The following is a 16,571-nucleotide window of genomic DNA, read 5'->3' as shown; positions in this document are numbered from 1 at the left end:
ATCCCAAATAAATTTCCCGAGAAAAAGAACATACAGCCAAAATTTGACAAGCTATTAGAGAAGACTTATTTGTGGTCACTGTGCAGACCATCTTCAGTATTTTCTATCTACAGCTTTACTGCTTTACTGGTAGAATTTCCCCATTTAGGCAGAGAGGATGTTGGAGTCAAGAGTTGAGAATACTGTATTCCGTTCATTTCTTTTCTTAGCCCTACTACAACAATAACACAGAAAACATCTGAGCTCTGTATTTTTTCTACTATTCATTCCATTAGTATTATTTATTACTTGATTCAATCTTTGTGTTCCATGGGATAAATGTTCATATTATCTTCAGAGTCTCTTTCAGTGATGGTACCAGCACACACTCCAAGGTATGCTAGCTCAGTGTTTTTCAACCTTTTTTGGGCAAGGGCACACTTGTTTTATGAAAAAAATCACGAGGCACACCACCATTAGAAAATGTTAAAAAATTTAACTCTGTGCCTATATTGACTATATATAAAGTAATTCTCTTGAATAGGAATCAAATAAACACAATTTTTCCCACGGCACACCAGGCAACATCCCGCGGCACACTAGTGTGCCACGGAACAGTGGTTGAAAAACACTGTGCTAGCTTACCAGTCACCCATCTGTGCAACTGGAGAGAGATCAAACAGGAAAGAAAAGTTGCTTACCAGTAAATTGCGTTATTTGATTGGTCATCTGTGCAGTCACAGCTCATGTAGCTTCTTCACTGCTGGTGCTGTCAGTTCGTTGAAATCATCATGGCAAGGCTGAAGGAACTGAGCAGGAGGCATCTGCCTCACCTGTTTCAGGCCACCCCTTCTGCATGAAAGGAGGGGACAGGAATACCAACCCCGACTAACATAAACTCCTGAAAATGTTTTACACTCAAGTGTGACTGCACAGATGGCCACCATTACAGGTAAACAGCCTAATTTTGGTGCACTTGATCCTGAAATACAATCTTAAGAACAGCTGGGAATGTACACACATGGAGTAGCAAAACTTCAATTCCTAGAGCGGGGAAAGCAGTTTTTGAGTTCGCCTGAGATAAAACAGCAGAAAATTACATGAGGAGGAATACAGAATGTCATTTTTTGTTGTTAAATAAATATAAATAAAACAAAAACACAGCCAACATTTTTTATTTAGCAGAATATAGAGTAGTGTGCCTTAGTATTTGCCAGTATAAGGGCTAGAGATAAGGAGGGGTAAGCGAACCATATCTTCCTATCACCTTTCCTTCTTTTTCTGTCTGGCATCAGATGGTTTCAGATAGATATACCTTTCATTGACTCTTATTCTGGTCAGATGTAATCTCGAATTAACCTCTTAACCATTCATGAGATTAGCCTAAATTCACAGATAAGGGTTTCTGGCTGTGCCATCTGGTGTGCTGGAATTGTCAGCAAACACTATTCACATCTCTTCCATTTGTCCTTTCAATAGCGTTTGTTTGTTTTTTACTGGTACTTTTTTGTTGGCTGTTTAGTATGTATAATTTTGCTTCCATCTGCAAAATGAAAGGTCCATTGTAGACCTAACTTCCCAAGTCTCTTGGCCATTCCCCCTTCCAGTCTGTTTTTGGAGCTGGCTGTGGTGCACAGTTTACATGGCAGGCAGGGTGGGGGGAGAAGAGGAGCAAATGAGCAAGACTCCCTTAGATACCATTCTTTTTCTGAATTGCAGTCCTTCCATTAATTGTGTATCTATCTGTTGCAAACCCTACACCTGTAATTTGCTATATTTAGAGATACTCTACTTTCAAAGGCAAGTGCAAATGTAATATGAAATGAATAAAACTTAATTTGTGCGAACAAATGTGACCACAGCCAAATTTCATCTGGCCCTCTGGGGTGGGTTTGATGTTATGTCAATTGCAGTTCCTTTGCAATAAGATCATCACGGAGGGAAACACTTCTCAGCAAGTCTGCAATTACATCCCCAAAACTGCATCCCCAATTGTTTTGGGGGTGTAATTGCATTTTGAAGTTTGAGGTTTTAAATAGCTGTATGTAAAATTTTGCTGTTCAACTATGCACTGACACTATTTGCATTCTTCCGGGATTACAGAGTTCCTTTTGCCTTTTACACAGACAGGACAGATTAAGATGTAGTCCGCAATATCATTTAACAAATGTTGAAAACAAATGTTGGGGGTCGGGCGGAAGGCTGAAGAAAAGCAAAGGAGAAACTTGAGTGGAGATACACTTATTTAATTATGGCACAGTCGTACCTTGGTTCTTGAACGCCTGTGACTTGAACGTTTTGGATCCCAAATGCCGCAAACCCAGAAGTGAGTGTTTTGGTTTGCGAATGTTTTTTGGAAGCCAAACGTCTGACGCGACTTCCGATGGAGTGCAGGAAGCTGCTGCAGCCAATCAGAAGCTGCACCTTGGTTTTCAAAAGTCAAATGGACTTCCGGAACGGATTCCATTCGAGAACCAAGGTACAACTGTATCTGCATCTACAGGAAATAGCTTGGATCTAGCCATGCCTACTAATATGGGGCCACAAACAGCTTTATGCAGAGTAATGTGGCCCTTGGTACCACCCCTGCCATGGGCTGTAACAAAATAAGATAAATGGAAGTTTAAGTTTAATGTGAGAAGTGTGTGCATGGTAGAATCATATTTTCCTAGGAACAAAACCTAGAAAAAACATTCATTCATAAGACACACTTCCAAAACATTCTTTACTGGCAATTTGAATTAAACAAATATTTAAAGTACCTCAGAGATTTAACACAAAACTGCACTTCATTAAGACTTTTGAGATTGATACAGCATTTTTCAACACTCCAACTCAATGAGACAATAAATGCAAGGTCAGGCAGCAGTTATTACTTGTGTTGTGATGATGACACATGTTAAACATCACTCTAATTTCTGATGGTGTAGCTATGGGGTCATAACAATATCTGCTGGCTCTTACTACAGTTCTGTACTGAGCAATAAATATCTAAATAATTTGTGTAGCTAAAAAAAACAAAGTAAAATTGGGTTATTTTATCAAAATACTATCTGACAGTCAAAATAGAGTTGTCAAGCAGCTAAGGTTTTAGGGTTTCCTAACGCATTATCTTACAAAATTCAGAATATGCTTAGCTTTACCTATATAATGTAGTCAGCTGCACTTTTTTTTAATTAAAAAAAACTAACTCTCTCTCTCTCTCCTTTGAGGGGCAAACATTTATGCCACAGACCCAGGCCGCGGATTCACTCCTCAGGAATGGGCGTGTTTCACAGGAAGAATAGAATCTGCCTATCTTATGCAAAGACTTATGGACAAGCCGTGTGCTGAGCAATTTTGTGACCACTATGAGCTAGAATGGCCAAAGTTGAAAGAACTTCTTGCCAAGGCTGCAGAGCCAAAGACCTGTTTGCAAAAGATCTCGGAAGGCGTGAGGTCAGTAATAGCTTCCAGAGGTTTCAAAGGCCCTGAAGAAGATGGTGTCCTTGATCATATGGTTCGGGTGACGACAAGTCTAAGGAGCTCTTTTGTTGCCATAGCTTGTAGGACCGTGTGCCCTGGAAGTCCACCTGGCATAGGAAAACGCAGGCCTGCTGTGCAAGAGATCTTTAGGAAACAAAGAGCCAAAGAAATCAAATCTATGGACAGCAACGACCATTTTAACAGCTATGAGAAGCTGTTTCAGAACTCCAGAGTTATGTTAGTCTCCAAAAAGAAGGAAAGGCGAGCCAGCCTCCAGCCTTTCAGTCTAAATGTACCTCAGGTTAGCATTGTGGTTCCAAGGAAATCAAGCCTGCTGCCACTGCACTTACTGAGAAGGAGCAGTGTGCGCCCAGGGTTTGTCATCCCCAAAGTCCGAATCAACAAGGCACCTCCACCTACTTTCCAGCCAGAGAAAGTCAGGCGAAAAAGCAGTGCCGGTGATGGGGCTTACCTGCAGATTCCTAAGTGGAGGTATAAAGAGCTGAAGGAAGAAAGGAAGAAGGCAGAGGAAGAAGAAAAGAAAAAAGCAGAAGCAGAAGCAGCTCAGAAACAGAAGCAAGGGTCTCCAGTGAAAAGCAAGACTTGATTGAACTGAGGCTGAGACTCGTGATAGCACTACTGAGATCAATACAAAAGTCAAGTTGCTGTATTGGGGCCAGTTGAATGACACAGTTTAAAGGAGAAGAAATCATCTAGAGAGCAACTGATACGGTAAAGTGTACATACGTCAAGAAATGTAAGGAAATATTTAGAGAATCTGTGAACAGGTTTAATATATGGAAAAGGTAGTTTTCTTGGGGTGGAAAACAGCTGTCCCACAAAAGGGGTAATGAGATTAAACTCCAAGAAGGGAGAGTTAGTTTGGATATCAGACATTTTTCTATACATAAAAGAGTATTAAGCTACAGAGTTTGTTTGCAAGGGAAACTAATATTAAAAATAGATTACATCAGCACTGGCTTGAGGATAAGTGAAAAGACAAGTCTACGGATTTTGTACAAGTGTATTATGATCTCCCCATCCCCCACACTAAAGTAAAGGGCTTTAGCTTGATGCTTGCTTTTAAGAAAATATGGACATTGTAATGAAATTTCAAAAAACAAAAAACAAAACATTGAAAGTATGCAAAAATCTCAGGGCATTTTGTAGAAAACCAACTTTTAGAATAAAATGTTTGTAAAGCATTTCTTCTGAAAGACAGTTAATGGAAACAAAATGGTATGAAATTATATATTTTGTATTTAATGAAATTTTACTGTTTATTTATAAAAAGTGTAAAAACTACTACGAATTGGGTTAATTTCACAAAATGCAACATTTCTGAGGATTCTCTCCAGTTATTTTTCAAGATTATGCTCAACTTTAGGTTCTCCCACTTCTGTATTCTGAAACAGATCTGCAGCAAAATTTGCAACCCGATGTGCTCCCTGTTCAGGATTCCAGCAGTCACGTTCCTCAGCCACACCATTTTTATTTATTTATTGAAGTCTCAACAGCCAGTCAGCATGCTGTGACCACTGAACATTTGAGCATCTTTTGAATCCCTCCCGACTTCTTCCTAAATTATGTTTTCTTCTTATGCAGACCCCTATACCTGCTGATACATTCCCAGTTTGCATGTGAGCAGTGCCATTTTTTGCTTTATAAGAAGCTGCACTCATTTCTTGAACATCAGAAATAGAGGGAATGGTGCTTCTTCCAAGAAGCTCAAGGCATTTTTAGTACATGCAAAAATTCTGTTGAACACCACCATTGAACTTAAAGTGCAAACATAACCATTCTCAGAAATAAACCCCACTGAGTTCAATGAATTTACTTGCTGGCAGGGTAGAGATTTGATTCAGTTCTCATTTAAAGCCAAATTTATCAAAACAAGAACTGCAATACATCAATCCTTTGAAATTCAGATGTATCTGAATCTGCAATGCAGTTTTCCAACCAGTGCTTACAAAAATGCATGTATATAATTTAAGCAAAAGTGTGCATAAAAATGAATATATTGGTGAAAATAACACTATATTAGGAGTAATTGCTTGCCAAAAGGTGCACACTAGTCAAAACAGCATCCAAAAATACATTTATGTGCACTAAAATGCGAAAGGATTTGCATGAGGTTTTTTTATGCAGACTGATGCAGAAATGTGGAGAACTGAATCTAAGATTTGAAAAATGAGAAACAGAATACCAAACTGAGAGACCGTTCCAGCACTACTACCTGGTGTATATAGGTCAGGAGCTCTAGCTAATCATGCATGCTTCTAGTATGGAAGACCATCAACTAAATGAATGCCTATACATTTTTGTCCATTTTTAAACCAGTTCTCTACAAAGCAAAATTGCTGATATGTTTTAAGTTCTGCTATTACTAAAATTTATGGCATCCTAAAAAGATGAAGGTAAGATTTTCAAACGGTGCTCTCCCCCTTTCTTTTGTAATTAGAGGGCAAGCTTTTAGATGCCCATGGCAAAACTGCCTATACAGTATGCATCTTTCTCTTAGAGATGATATATTTTTTCTTCACAGCCAACACATTATATTTACATATCAAATCAGTTTATTTATTTTTTAAAATCAATTCTGACAAGCAAGTACATGAATTTGCACTTTGATAATCATCTAAAGGATAGGTTCAGCTGAAATGCACTATTACACTCTCTCAGGGATGAATTTAAACAGAAATGTTCAAAGGGTATAACCCATTTGTATGTGTATATGTTATATTTTCAATTATGAGACAATAAATTCTGTTTAAATTATGGCATGCCTTACCTCAGTTTGGTTTGGGACCAGCATGATCTTACAATCAGCTTATAACACCATAAAATTGCCCCACCCAGCTCCTACCTTCACACATTTGACTAGGGCAGCTTCAACTTCTGCTGCCTTTATGGCCAATGCTCCATTAGTGGAGATTTGTAGGGCAGCCACTTGGTTGTCTCCCTCCCTTTCACAAGACATTATAAGTTAGATCAAATGTTTTCAACTGAAGTAGCTTTAGCCGCACGGTATTACATCAGGTCTTGTAATCAATGCACCAGCAGTGTGGACCCACCCAGTTGTTGGGAAGTGCTGTGGTATGTCCCAGGCCACTGGCCTTCCCTAAGATGGTCTGCAGCCACATTGATTTATGTTCTTTAGAGGGGGTTCTGTCTCTTCTGTTTTTTAATTGGTTTAAGAGCTGGGAGGGAAGCAGGCTAATATTCCATTTTCAGGTGCTTCGGTGTATGGTTTAGATGTTTTTAATGTTTAATGCTGTATTAATATTTGGTTATTATGCTGTTTGGCAAGTCCAAAAAAACTGAGCAAGTGCCTGCCTTCTACAAGTCTTTGCTCCTGCCTGCGTTCATGTGAGAGGACTCACCCAGTCCACTGTCCCCAGCATCCCACTCCTAAATCTACACTTCAGGTAAGTCAATTGTTCTTTTCAAAACTGTTAAGAAGAGAGAGAGACCATTTTCTAGAATGTGTTATCTATATTTTTGCACAACACAATAAATCCGATTCTTACTGAAAACTTCAGGCAGAGCTTATAAAACTTAGGCATTCTATTGATATCAAAGGGATCTTTTATGTGCTTGCTCTCCAGTTAAATGCCATAGTACCCAAAAGCAAATGAACTGAAGAGCTCTGCCAGATGATGTCAGAGGCCCATCTAGTCCAGCATCTTATTTTTACAATGGCCAACCAGATACCTGTGGGAAGCCCTTAAGCAGGAATTGAGTACAACAGCACCCCCACCTGTGATTCCCAGTAACTGGTATTCACAGGCATATGTTACCTCTGACAGTGGAGGTAGGACATAGCCACCATGGCTGGCAGCTACTGAATGTCTGATCCTCCATGAATTTGTCCATCCACATTGGTTGCCACCACTGCATCTTGGGGTAGCAAACACAAGAAACTAGTCGTCCCGCCCCCAGTGTCTTCCTATCAGCTTAATAGAACTTTAGCTATATTGTGCCCAAGAGATACATGGAGCTCTGCTAGCATTGATGTACGTGTGTGTTTTTACAGTGAAGTCAAACTTTGCTTTTCTGTTATTGCTTCCTGAGTTTCAGTCTTCACTGATTTATTAGCAGTGCTATGCTACTACACCTAGAGTCAATATTTGAACTCTCTTTATGAGAAAAGAACCCTAGAAGGTAGCAAGCAAGCAAAAAATACTATATCACACAACTGTATGTTTGGCCATTGTTGAAGGATTTTCACCTTTTTACTTTGAAAGTTGGTAGTGATCTTTGCACAAGACATTATGCAATCATTTTGTATTATGTCTAGGTATATAGATATACACACTATTCCTGGATCTACTCCACTGTTTCAAACCCTTTGTAATATTGGGCTACACATTTTTCATCTAGACTTTCCTAAAATGAAAGTCAATACAAACTGTTCAATTTGTTTTTCTTGCAGTGGCTTTAACTAGTTAATAGTTGTAGTGGTGTCTTATTTTCGAGTACAGTTATATACAGTTATATCACCCAGAAGACAATACATAACTGAGGCCATTCAAGTTTCCTCAAACCCAAACCGGTGTCTAATTTTACATTTTACCAAATAAATAAATAATATTTTGTTGTTGTCCCCAATACTTCTTGTCATCTTCCCAAATGTCTATTTAATTTACAGCTTCAAAACAGCATCCAACTGAGCAATAAACTGAACACTGGGTTAATCACAGATTTAAAACAGAACCAACAATTAATTGCACCCCATGAGCTTGATTTTTTTGCATAATTGTAAGCCAGACATTTTAGCTCTTCCTTAGGTAAGGTAAAGGGACCCCTGACCATTAGGTCCAGTCGTGTCAGACTCTGGTGTTGCGGCGCTCATCTCGTGTTACTGGCCAACATAACAAAGCTGCTTCTGGCGAACCAGAGCAGCGCATGGAAACGCCGTTTACCTTCCTGCCAGAGCGGTACCTATTTATCTACTTGCACTTTGACGTGCTTTCGAACTGCTAGGTTGGAAGGAGCTGGGACCGAGCAACGGGAGTTCACCCTGTCGTGGGGATTCGAACCACTGTTCTTCTGATCAGCAAGCCCTAGGCTGTGTGGTTTAACCCACAGCGCCACCCGTGTCCTGCTCTTCCTTAGAGCTCTCTTAATTCCTTTCTACACCACTGAGTGAAGATATGCCCCGTATGTATTCTGCACTAAAAATAAAATTCTGCACCAAAGCAACGCAGAAAGACTTGTCCACCTAAGTAGCAACTGTCTCCCACAAATTAAGATAAATTCCTCTCCCACACCATTACACTCCTCCCCAACCAACAAATGTCTGAAAACAGTTGTCACTGCTTTCTTTTTTTGCAGAATTTAACATGCAGTTTTTACTCATTGTGTTTCTTAATATATAATTAAAAAAATAGTTTTCCAATATACCCCCCAAAATAGCCAAATTATAACAATGTATTGACTCTGGTTTTACCAATCATAGTGAAGGGCAAGAAGCAATACAGGAAGGCTGCATCACCAACTACTATAAATTTCCGCCCACTCACATGTCTCTTCTGAATTTCAACTGGCCTGACCTTAGCAGAAAGGACTGCTGCTTGCACAAGTCCAGGCATTGGTGTGTGTGTGTGGGGGGGACCTCCGGGAACAGCATAAGATATGGCTTGGAGGGCTGCAAGAGGGAGGGAAGATGGGTGAAAATTGGGTGTCCCAACTTGCACAACCAGAAGCACTTTCCACTAAAGCAAAGCCACCATTGGATATGACCCTTGAAAAGCAAAGAAAACTTACCTTATGGAGTTACAGGTGGGTAGCCGTGTTGGTCTGCCATAGTCGAAACAAAATAGAAAATTCTTTTCAGTAGCACCTTAGAGACCAACTGTTTGGTTCTTGGTATGAGCTTTCGTGTGCATGCACACTTCAGATACATCTGAAGAAGAAGTGTGTATCTGAAGAAGTGTGCATGCACACGAAAGCTCATACCAAGAACAAACACAGTTGGTCTCTAAGGTGCTACTGAAAAGAATTTTCTATTTTGTTACCTTATGGAGGAAAGAGATAGGAACGACTCAGGCCAAACTAGCGGTTCCCTGTGTGGCTAAATGCCAACGAAATGGAGAATCAGGTATTTTCCTCATAACCAACAGAACATTATATAACACTCGAACCAATTGCCTATGTGCATTTTGGTGCCTCCGAGTTAATGACAAATATGCTCAAACTGTAGGTCTTTAAACCCAGAAGCTTTTACCTGTTTACTCATCTTCCTCTAGCATCAAACTAAAGGAACAAGGAGCAGAGCTTTTACACTAATGGTGCCCTCACTATAGAACTGTCTTCCCAGCAAAGCCTTGCAAGGGCAGTTCTCTTTTAGGGTGGCTAAACAATGCTTTCTTCTCTCCCATCCCCCCAAAGATAAACTGTAATTTATGCTCAAACTGAATTTTAAATTGCTTCCTGTTTGCCATTTCTCTGATTTTCACAATTTGTTTTAATGCTATTCTTATCCATCTTGATTGTTGTATCTGGTTCAAAGTTCAGTTGAAAAGTTAGAAATTAAGGTCATAGCCAACTCAGTCTTGGACTTAGTGGACCTAAGTTAGTCATGCCCATTAAATTTAATGGATTTACTTGAGTAGGACTAACATTGGATAGAATATGTATCTCACCCAATGGCAGGAAACAGGATTCCCCATGTGATTCAGTCACAGATGCAGTCCTCTTGATGGTGAGATGAAGGCAAAGGCATCTGTCCTATTCAGTTTCCTTTCCTAGTACAACTTACCTAATTAAGTTGCCACCAGTCAAACAGCTGTAATGCAATCTTGTAAGCAGATAATTACTTTGGCAAAATCTGGACTCCTGCTCAGAACTCCCCATTATAATTTTATAATTTATATATTTTAATAATTTCCTTTTAAATTGGTGCACTGTGCAATAAGTTGTTCCTTTTTTGTTGTTTCCTGCGTCTTCCAACAGCAGCACAAGACACAGAAATTAAACATTAACGGGAATTTTCCCTACCATGGAGAGTGGTGGAAACATTTTTTCACTGTCTAGTTTTATAAAACTGGAAGCCACTTATTGTGTGATAAGATAGCATCTCAGTGTGTTCTATATGTCCTGTACATATTTTCTTTTTGGGGGGTGGGTGGTGGGAGTTTACCTTAGAGATTATAAGAATTAACTAGCTCAATTCTCAAAGAAATCAGCCCTGAGTGCTCACTAGAAGGACAGATCCTGAAGTTGAGGCTCCAGTACTTTGGCCACCTCATGAGAAGAGAAGAATCCCTAGAAAAGACCCTGATGTTGGGAAAGATGGAGGGCACAAGGAGAAGGGGACGACAGAGGATGAGATGGTTGGACAGTGTTCTCGAAGCTACTAACATGAGTTTGGCCAAAGCTGCGAGAGGCAGTGAAGGATAGGCATGCCTGGCGTGCTCTGGTCCATGGGGTCACGAAGAGTCGGACACGACTGAACACTGAACAACAACAGCTCAGAAAAAGTGGTTAAGTGTAGGAGGATACTACTGCAGCTGCACAGTGCTGGTGTCTTGTTTCAGCTATTCATCCATTATGCCAGTTGTCCCCAATCTAGCCGGAGCTGATGGGAATGGTTGTCAAAAGCACCTGAAGGTCACTAGGTTGATTAAGCTCCATTATCCACAGCAGGACATACAAAAGCAGCCCACTCTGTGTTGTTGTTGTTGTTGTTGTTCTGGGTGTGGTGTGTGGTGTGTGTGTGTGTGTATTTCTGCTGCATTGGGGGTCCAAAAAATCCAAGAGTTTTAGCAACACACTAGCAATTCACCTAGTACCTTAGCTCCGTACATTTCCAACATATACAGAATAGCAAAAGGAGAAGCTGTGCTTTTAATAAATGTTCCCCTAATGAGCTCAACTGAAGTTTATTTAAGGATGTTGTTTTTGTTCCAGATTCTTCCAGGTGTCACATTTGTCACATCAGTTGTGGGCTAATGTCCTCTCTGTTTGATAAACCATCACTTGTGGATGTCATCTTGCCAGTTGATCATAGTATCATGAGCTCATGGTGAGGCAGCTCAGGTTAATTTCCCCCCCACAGAAAAGCAGCAGTGATTTAAAATGCAGTTATTCATTGTGCTGAATTTTTAAATGGACAAGGCTGCCACAAGTATTTAATAAATATGGCTCCATTGAAACTAATCTAACGTTGCACCTGCAAGATAAATAAGATGCCAGATCCTAAATTCAAAAGCAGTTGGCTTCCTTGTGCAATAGGATGCAAGGTTTAATGCTACATACTTCGCTCTTAAATTTTGCTAAAACTAAGTGGATTCCCCAAGATGTAATATTTGACTTCTGCGTCAAAAACCGCTCCCATGTCTCCTTGAATTCAACTCCAATGATGTTTTTGGTGACAACTAAGCAAGCAAACTACACTCCCTCCAAATAAGATTTGGCTAACAATTCTACTTCCAAAATGCAATCCCAAATCTGGTTGTATCCAACCAAGTTATACAGATGGCAACCATTTCATGTGGTGGTTCCATTCCCAGCCCCCCCACACACTGGCAGCGTATAAGCATGCCACACCATTACATCCTGCCCACGTTCTGCCCTCTTCTGGGTCACCATCTGTACTCAGAATAGACCCACAGAAATTTATGGACTTAAGTTTGTCATGCCTATTAATTTCAGTGGGTCTACACCGGTGTCTCCCAAACTTGGGTCTCCAGCTTTTTGGGACTACAACTCCCATCATCACTAGCCAGCAGGGCCAGTGGTCAGGGATGGTGGGAACTAGTAGTTCAAAAGAGCTGGAGACAAAAATTTGGGAAACACTGGTCTACACTGATGTAACATTGAATACAACTGTATTGCATTATCATGTTTTAAATAGAGGTAATAGGAGTTTAACATTCTCCTGTCACTGTTTTGAATACATTCTTTGGATGAATGCTTATTCTTACCACCACAGCATGGATAATTAATGTAAAGTTTTTACAATGCATTTTATGCCAGTAGCAAGGCTGCATAAAATTAGAAGATATTAACAGACAAGTAGGTAAGTGGATAGGTTAGGATGCCCTTGGTAGTCTTTCAACATACTGTGCTTTCTTTTGTTAGTGTTTAGTAATAATGACTCTTTTAGGCTTTTATGAATGCAGGATATATTAATTTAATACTAGAGGCAACCCCCCCCTCCCCGGTGCCACTAGTGAGCAACTTTGTAAGGCTGGTCATATACATTTGGCTTGATTGGTCACAGGTTTTACAGGTCTGAATGATTCATTACAGATACACTTGACAATTTAAAAAAATAATCACAGAACTTGGCATATTCCATATTTATCTATCACACATTGTTTGGTGATTGCCGTTTTGTGGATATTTGCAATATTTCATGTTGCCATGGTCACAGCACATAGGTCTCTATTCACCAGGCACAAGTAGTGAACAGGATCCAATGACCCAAAGACAGTTATGAGCTGCAGTTCTCCAGAAACTTTAATTCAGAGCTATTATTAAGAAAGAACAAGGTGCTGAATACAGTGAAAGGACACTAGTCAGCAAACATAGCCTTGCCCTGTTGGGAATGGATGTATCCACTGGTATATTGACCTTAGTCAAAGCAGCCTTGCATGGGCACACAAACACCACCTTGGGCAGATAACATCTCCTCTCTTGCAGTGCTTTTCAAGTCAGTCAATTTATCATCAAGTGTAGGGATAGAAACAAAACTGTCGCAGGTGTATGATCCAGATATTAAGTGCTGGTTTCAGTGGATCCAGGTATTAAGTGCTGGTTTCAGTGAACTCCAGATAGGACCTAGGTTGCAATGCTAAACATACTGAAAAGCCCCACTGAACCTAGTGAGACTTCTCGTACATCGAAGAGTTGCTCATGTTCTTTTGATGATGTACATTTATAGCCCAGTTTGATTTATATCCATAAAATACATCACATGTACAATTATTGAGACGAGCAGACTTTCAGAGTAGATGGCTACATTACACCTCATGACAATAACATTTAAATTATATGTGTGTGTGTGTGTATGCAAAACATTTTATTTATTATCTAGCATTCAGTTTTCATTTGTCACAAGTTAGTCATTTTAATGGCACTTCGAGGAAGAAGAGTTTGCCTCATAAGCTACATACATTGAAGCTTGATTTCAAAAAATGCACATTTTTTTTCTGGAAACAAATTGGAACAAAGTCATTTAAAGCCAATAACATATTCACCTTAGGTTTCACTTCTTATTGTTCACATGGCTTATTCTGGTCAAGTCAAGTATCTCTAGGACTTCAGCTATTTTATGCACAGAAATCTGATAAGCATATACGTACATGAAATAAGTATAAGGACACCCTTTAACATTTATCCCTCTAGCATTCTATTTCCAGTGGGCAGCCTGATGATTTTATGATTTTGAGTGCTCACAAAGCACTCAATGAAAGGGCATGAAAATGATAGCCTTTTCTCCATCACACAGAGATATTCCTCCTCCATCTGCTGAGTTCCAATTTAGTTACCATGGATAAGCACACGAGAAGCACACTACATGAATGTTTTCCTCAGCAGAGATATTCTGCCACTGAAATGCCTCAAGGGTTTGAAAACATTTTTCACAGTTATATGTGAAAATAAACATGCAAACAAGAGAACCATTTAGCTTGCAACTATTTAGATACAGAGAGCAGCAAATCAACTCCATGTAAAGAACTCTAGGCAACATGTTGCTCCTATTCACCAACTATGTGCGTGTTGATGAATCGGTGTCTAGGTAGGTAGGTTCTATGGCACAGTGACATCTAGGCCATACTGCAACAAGCACCACATGTATTAGGCAGTTTCTACTCTTTTTTCTTTTTGCTGAAGCATAGCTTCCTTCTATCATCCAACAATCATGTATCCATTTCTAAGATTTTCATAGAAGAACCAGGCAACCATGCCTTAAAACAGGGGTCGGCAAGGTTTACTTCGCCTGGGTCAGTTCACTCCAGTGGAGATCCCTCAATGGGCTAGATCATGTGAGCGCCTGTGATTTCCCACACCTGCGCAGATGTGATTTCTGGCGCCGTGGAAGCAAGTCCTTGGCAGGGACTCGCTGAGCGGGCGGCTTGGTTTGGGGGTAGCTCGTGGGCTGGTTAAACAACCCCCATGGGCGCTTGTGGCCCATGGGCCTTAGGCTGCAGACCCCCGCCTTAAAATGTGAGAAAAGCATCTATATTCATGTCTTGACGAAGACATAGAAAGGTCCAGATGTTGCAGACTAGGTTGCTGAATTCACATACAAGCTGGAGAGCAGTTATGCATGACACCCTAGCAACACATGTTCAAGGGTTAGAGAAATGACCCAATGCAAGCAGCCACCATGTCCAATCCAGTTGGGGGCATTTTTCTACGTGCAGTTCTTCTGTGACACTTTTGACTGTGAAGCAGATATTGATTTGTATTTCAAGAGTTTGCTGTTTGACCTAGTTTTCTTAGAGTTCTGTCATCAATTTAGGCATAACGATCAAGGGTCAAAAGGTTCCCTCTGTGCCTAATGGCAAGGTGGGCATTTTTAAACATTGAGGAAAATAGTAGTACGCAGCCCTTTGTAAAGCTTTGACTTGTTTTACCCACAGTGGCTGAAGAAACCAAACAGACCCTATTTCTGTTTCGTTTCAAAACCATGGCAGTCGTAAAATAATTACACATTTTTATTAAGCAGTATTTCAGTGGGTTTTTATTATTATTAAACCTCTCTCCTCTTGCAGTTTTATTGTGTTATTCGTCATTAAAAGTAAATGATTCTTCAAAGCCCAAGGGGAGTGGAAATCTTCCATGGTTGCCGGAAGAGAAATTGCAACAATGATTTATTAGCAGCCAACTTTTTCTGAAGTTATTAAAATGCATTGTAGTCTACAGGATTAAAAAAAGAAGAAAAAAGAATGGTGCAGTTTCACCATTTAAAAAATAAAGTACCTATAAAAATGTAAATGAAATTTGGGTACAGTATACAGAACAAAGTGATTCTGAAGTACAAGGTTGTTTGTGTGACCAGGCCTAGCTTTCACCATAATGATTTTTACATCCCCCGCTCCCAAATCTAGCAGTGGATATCCTCATAGGCAGCTGATGGAGATCTCCAGGTGTGCAATGCAACACTCATCTTGTTCCCCAATGAGTGTAATGGATCTAACAGATATATATGAGAATACACACCACCATCTTGAGACCACTTGCCACACACTAGAGCTAATTTACTCTTGTTGTGATGAAATAAAAGGACAAGTCATTGTCCACCAGTACTTCACACATTACTGCATTAATATAACATAGATCTTAAATTGCCACTGTAAGATTATTCAAGTTTGTATATGGCGGGGTCCTTCCTGGACTGCAGGCACTTCAGATTGCAGGCGGAGCATTCAAACATGTGATTCATCCAGATCCTACAATTTGAAGCTATCTACAGTGGTACCTCTGGTTACAAACGGGATCTGTTCTGGAGTCCCGTTTGTAACCTGAAGCGCCGTGTCTGTGCATGTGCGCGGTGCAATTCGGCGCTTCTGCACATGACGTCATTTGATGTGTCTGTGCATGTGCGAACCGCCAAACCTGGAAGTAACACAGTCCATTATTTCCGGGTTCGGCGCATTCGTAACCCGTGTTGTACACATCCTGAAGCATTCGTAACAAGAGGTACGACTGTATTTAGCAATGGCTGTGCTGTCGTGTAATTCCTGCAGGCTTAAAATCTGTTTCAAGGGCTTGAAACGGTTCCTGTACTTTCTGAGCATGTGGAAAGTGTAGCAATAGGCAGACCATCTAATCTTGCCATTTTAACTGGATTCTTGCCTCTTATTGCTCTGTTGTTAGGTTTTTCTTGGGGGGGGGGATGTAGACTTCGGGCCAACCAGCTGGCTCATCTTTGGCTAGGCTGCGACATAAATCTCCTAAAGACCCACACTTTGCAAGACAGATCTACCCATCTGAGAATTTTCTGGTCCTTTCATATCCTAGACTAAAATAAAAATAATTGCGCTGTCAAATGTTTGAGAAAAAGAAAATAATAAAAATAATTGCAAGGATGCCCTAAAAGTTACTCATACATTAAAAACCTCTCATCAGAAGAGAGCAGGCAAAAAGTAATACACCTCTTCCCCTCCCAC

General features: G+C 40.2%; 1 protein-coding gene across 1 annotated transcript in view; it reads left to right on the top strand.

The window, feature by feature from the left end:
- LOC117049594 (ankyrin repeat domain-containing protein 33B-like) overlaps nt 1-4,051 on the top strand; it is a 32,306-nt gene extending 28,255 nt beyond the window's left edge. The window contains exon 4 of the mRNA XM_033154389.1: nt 3,192-4,051. Coding sequence (XP_033010280.1) covers nt 3,192-4,051 — 860 coding nt within the window. The remainder of the gene's footprint in view (nt 1-3,191) is intronic.
- Nucleotides 4,052-16,571: the final 12,520 nt, after the last annotated feature.

The sequence above is a fragment of the Lacerta agilis genome, chromosome 7 (assembly GCF_009819535.1).
Source record: "Lacerta agilis isolate rLacAgi1 chromosome 7, rLacAgi1.pri, whole genome shotgun sequence".
Lineage (NCBI taxonomy): Eukaryota > Metazoa > Chordata > Lepidosauria > Squamata > Lacertidae > Lacerta > Lacerta agilis.
This window is presented reverse-complemented; position numbering and strand designations above follow the sequence as displayed.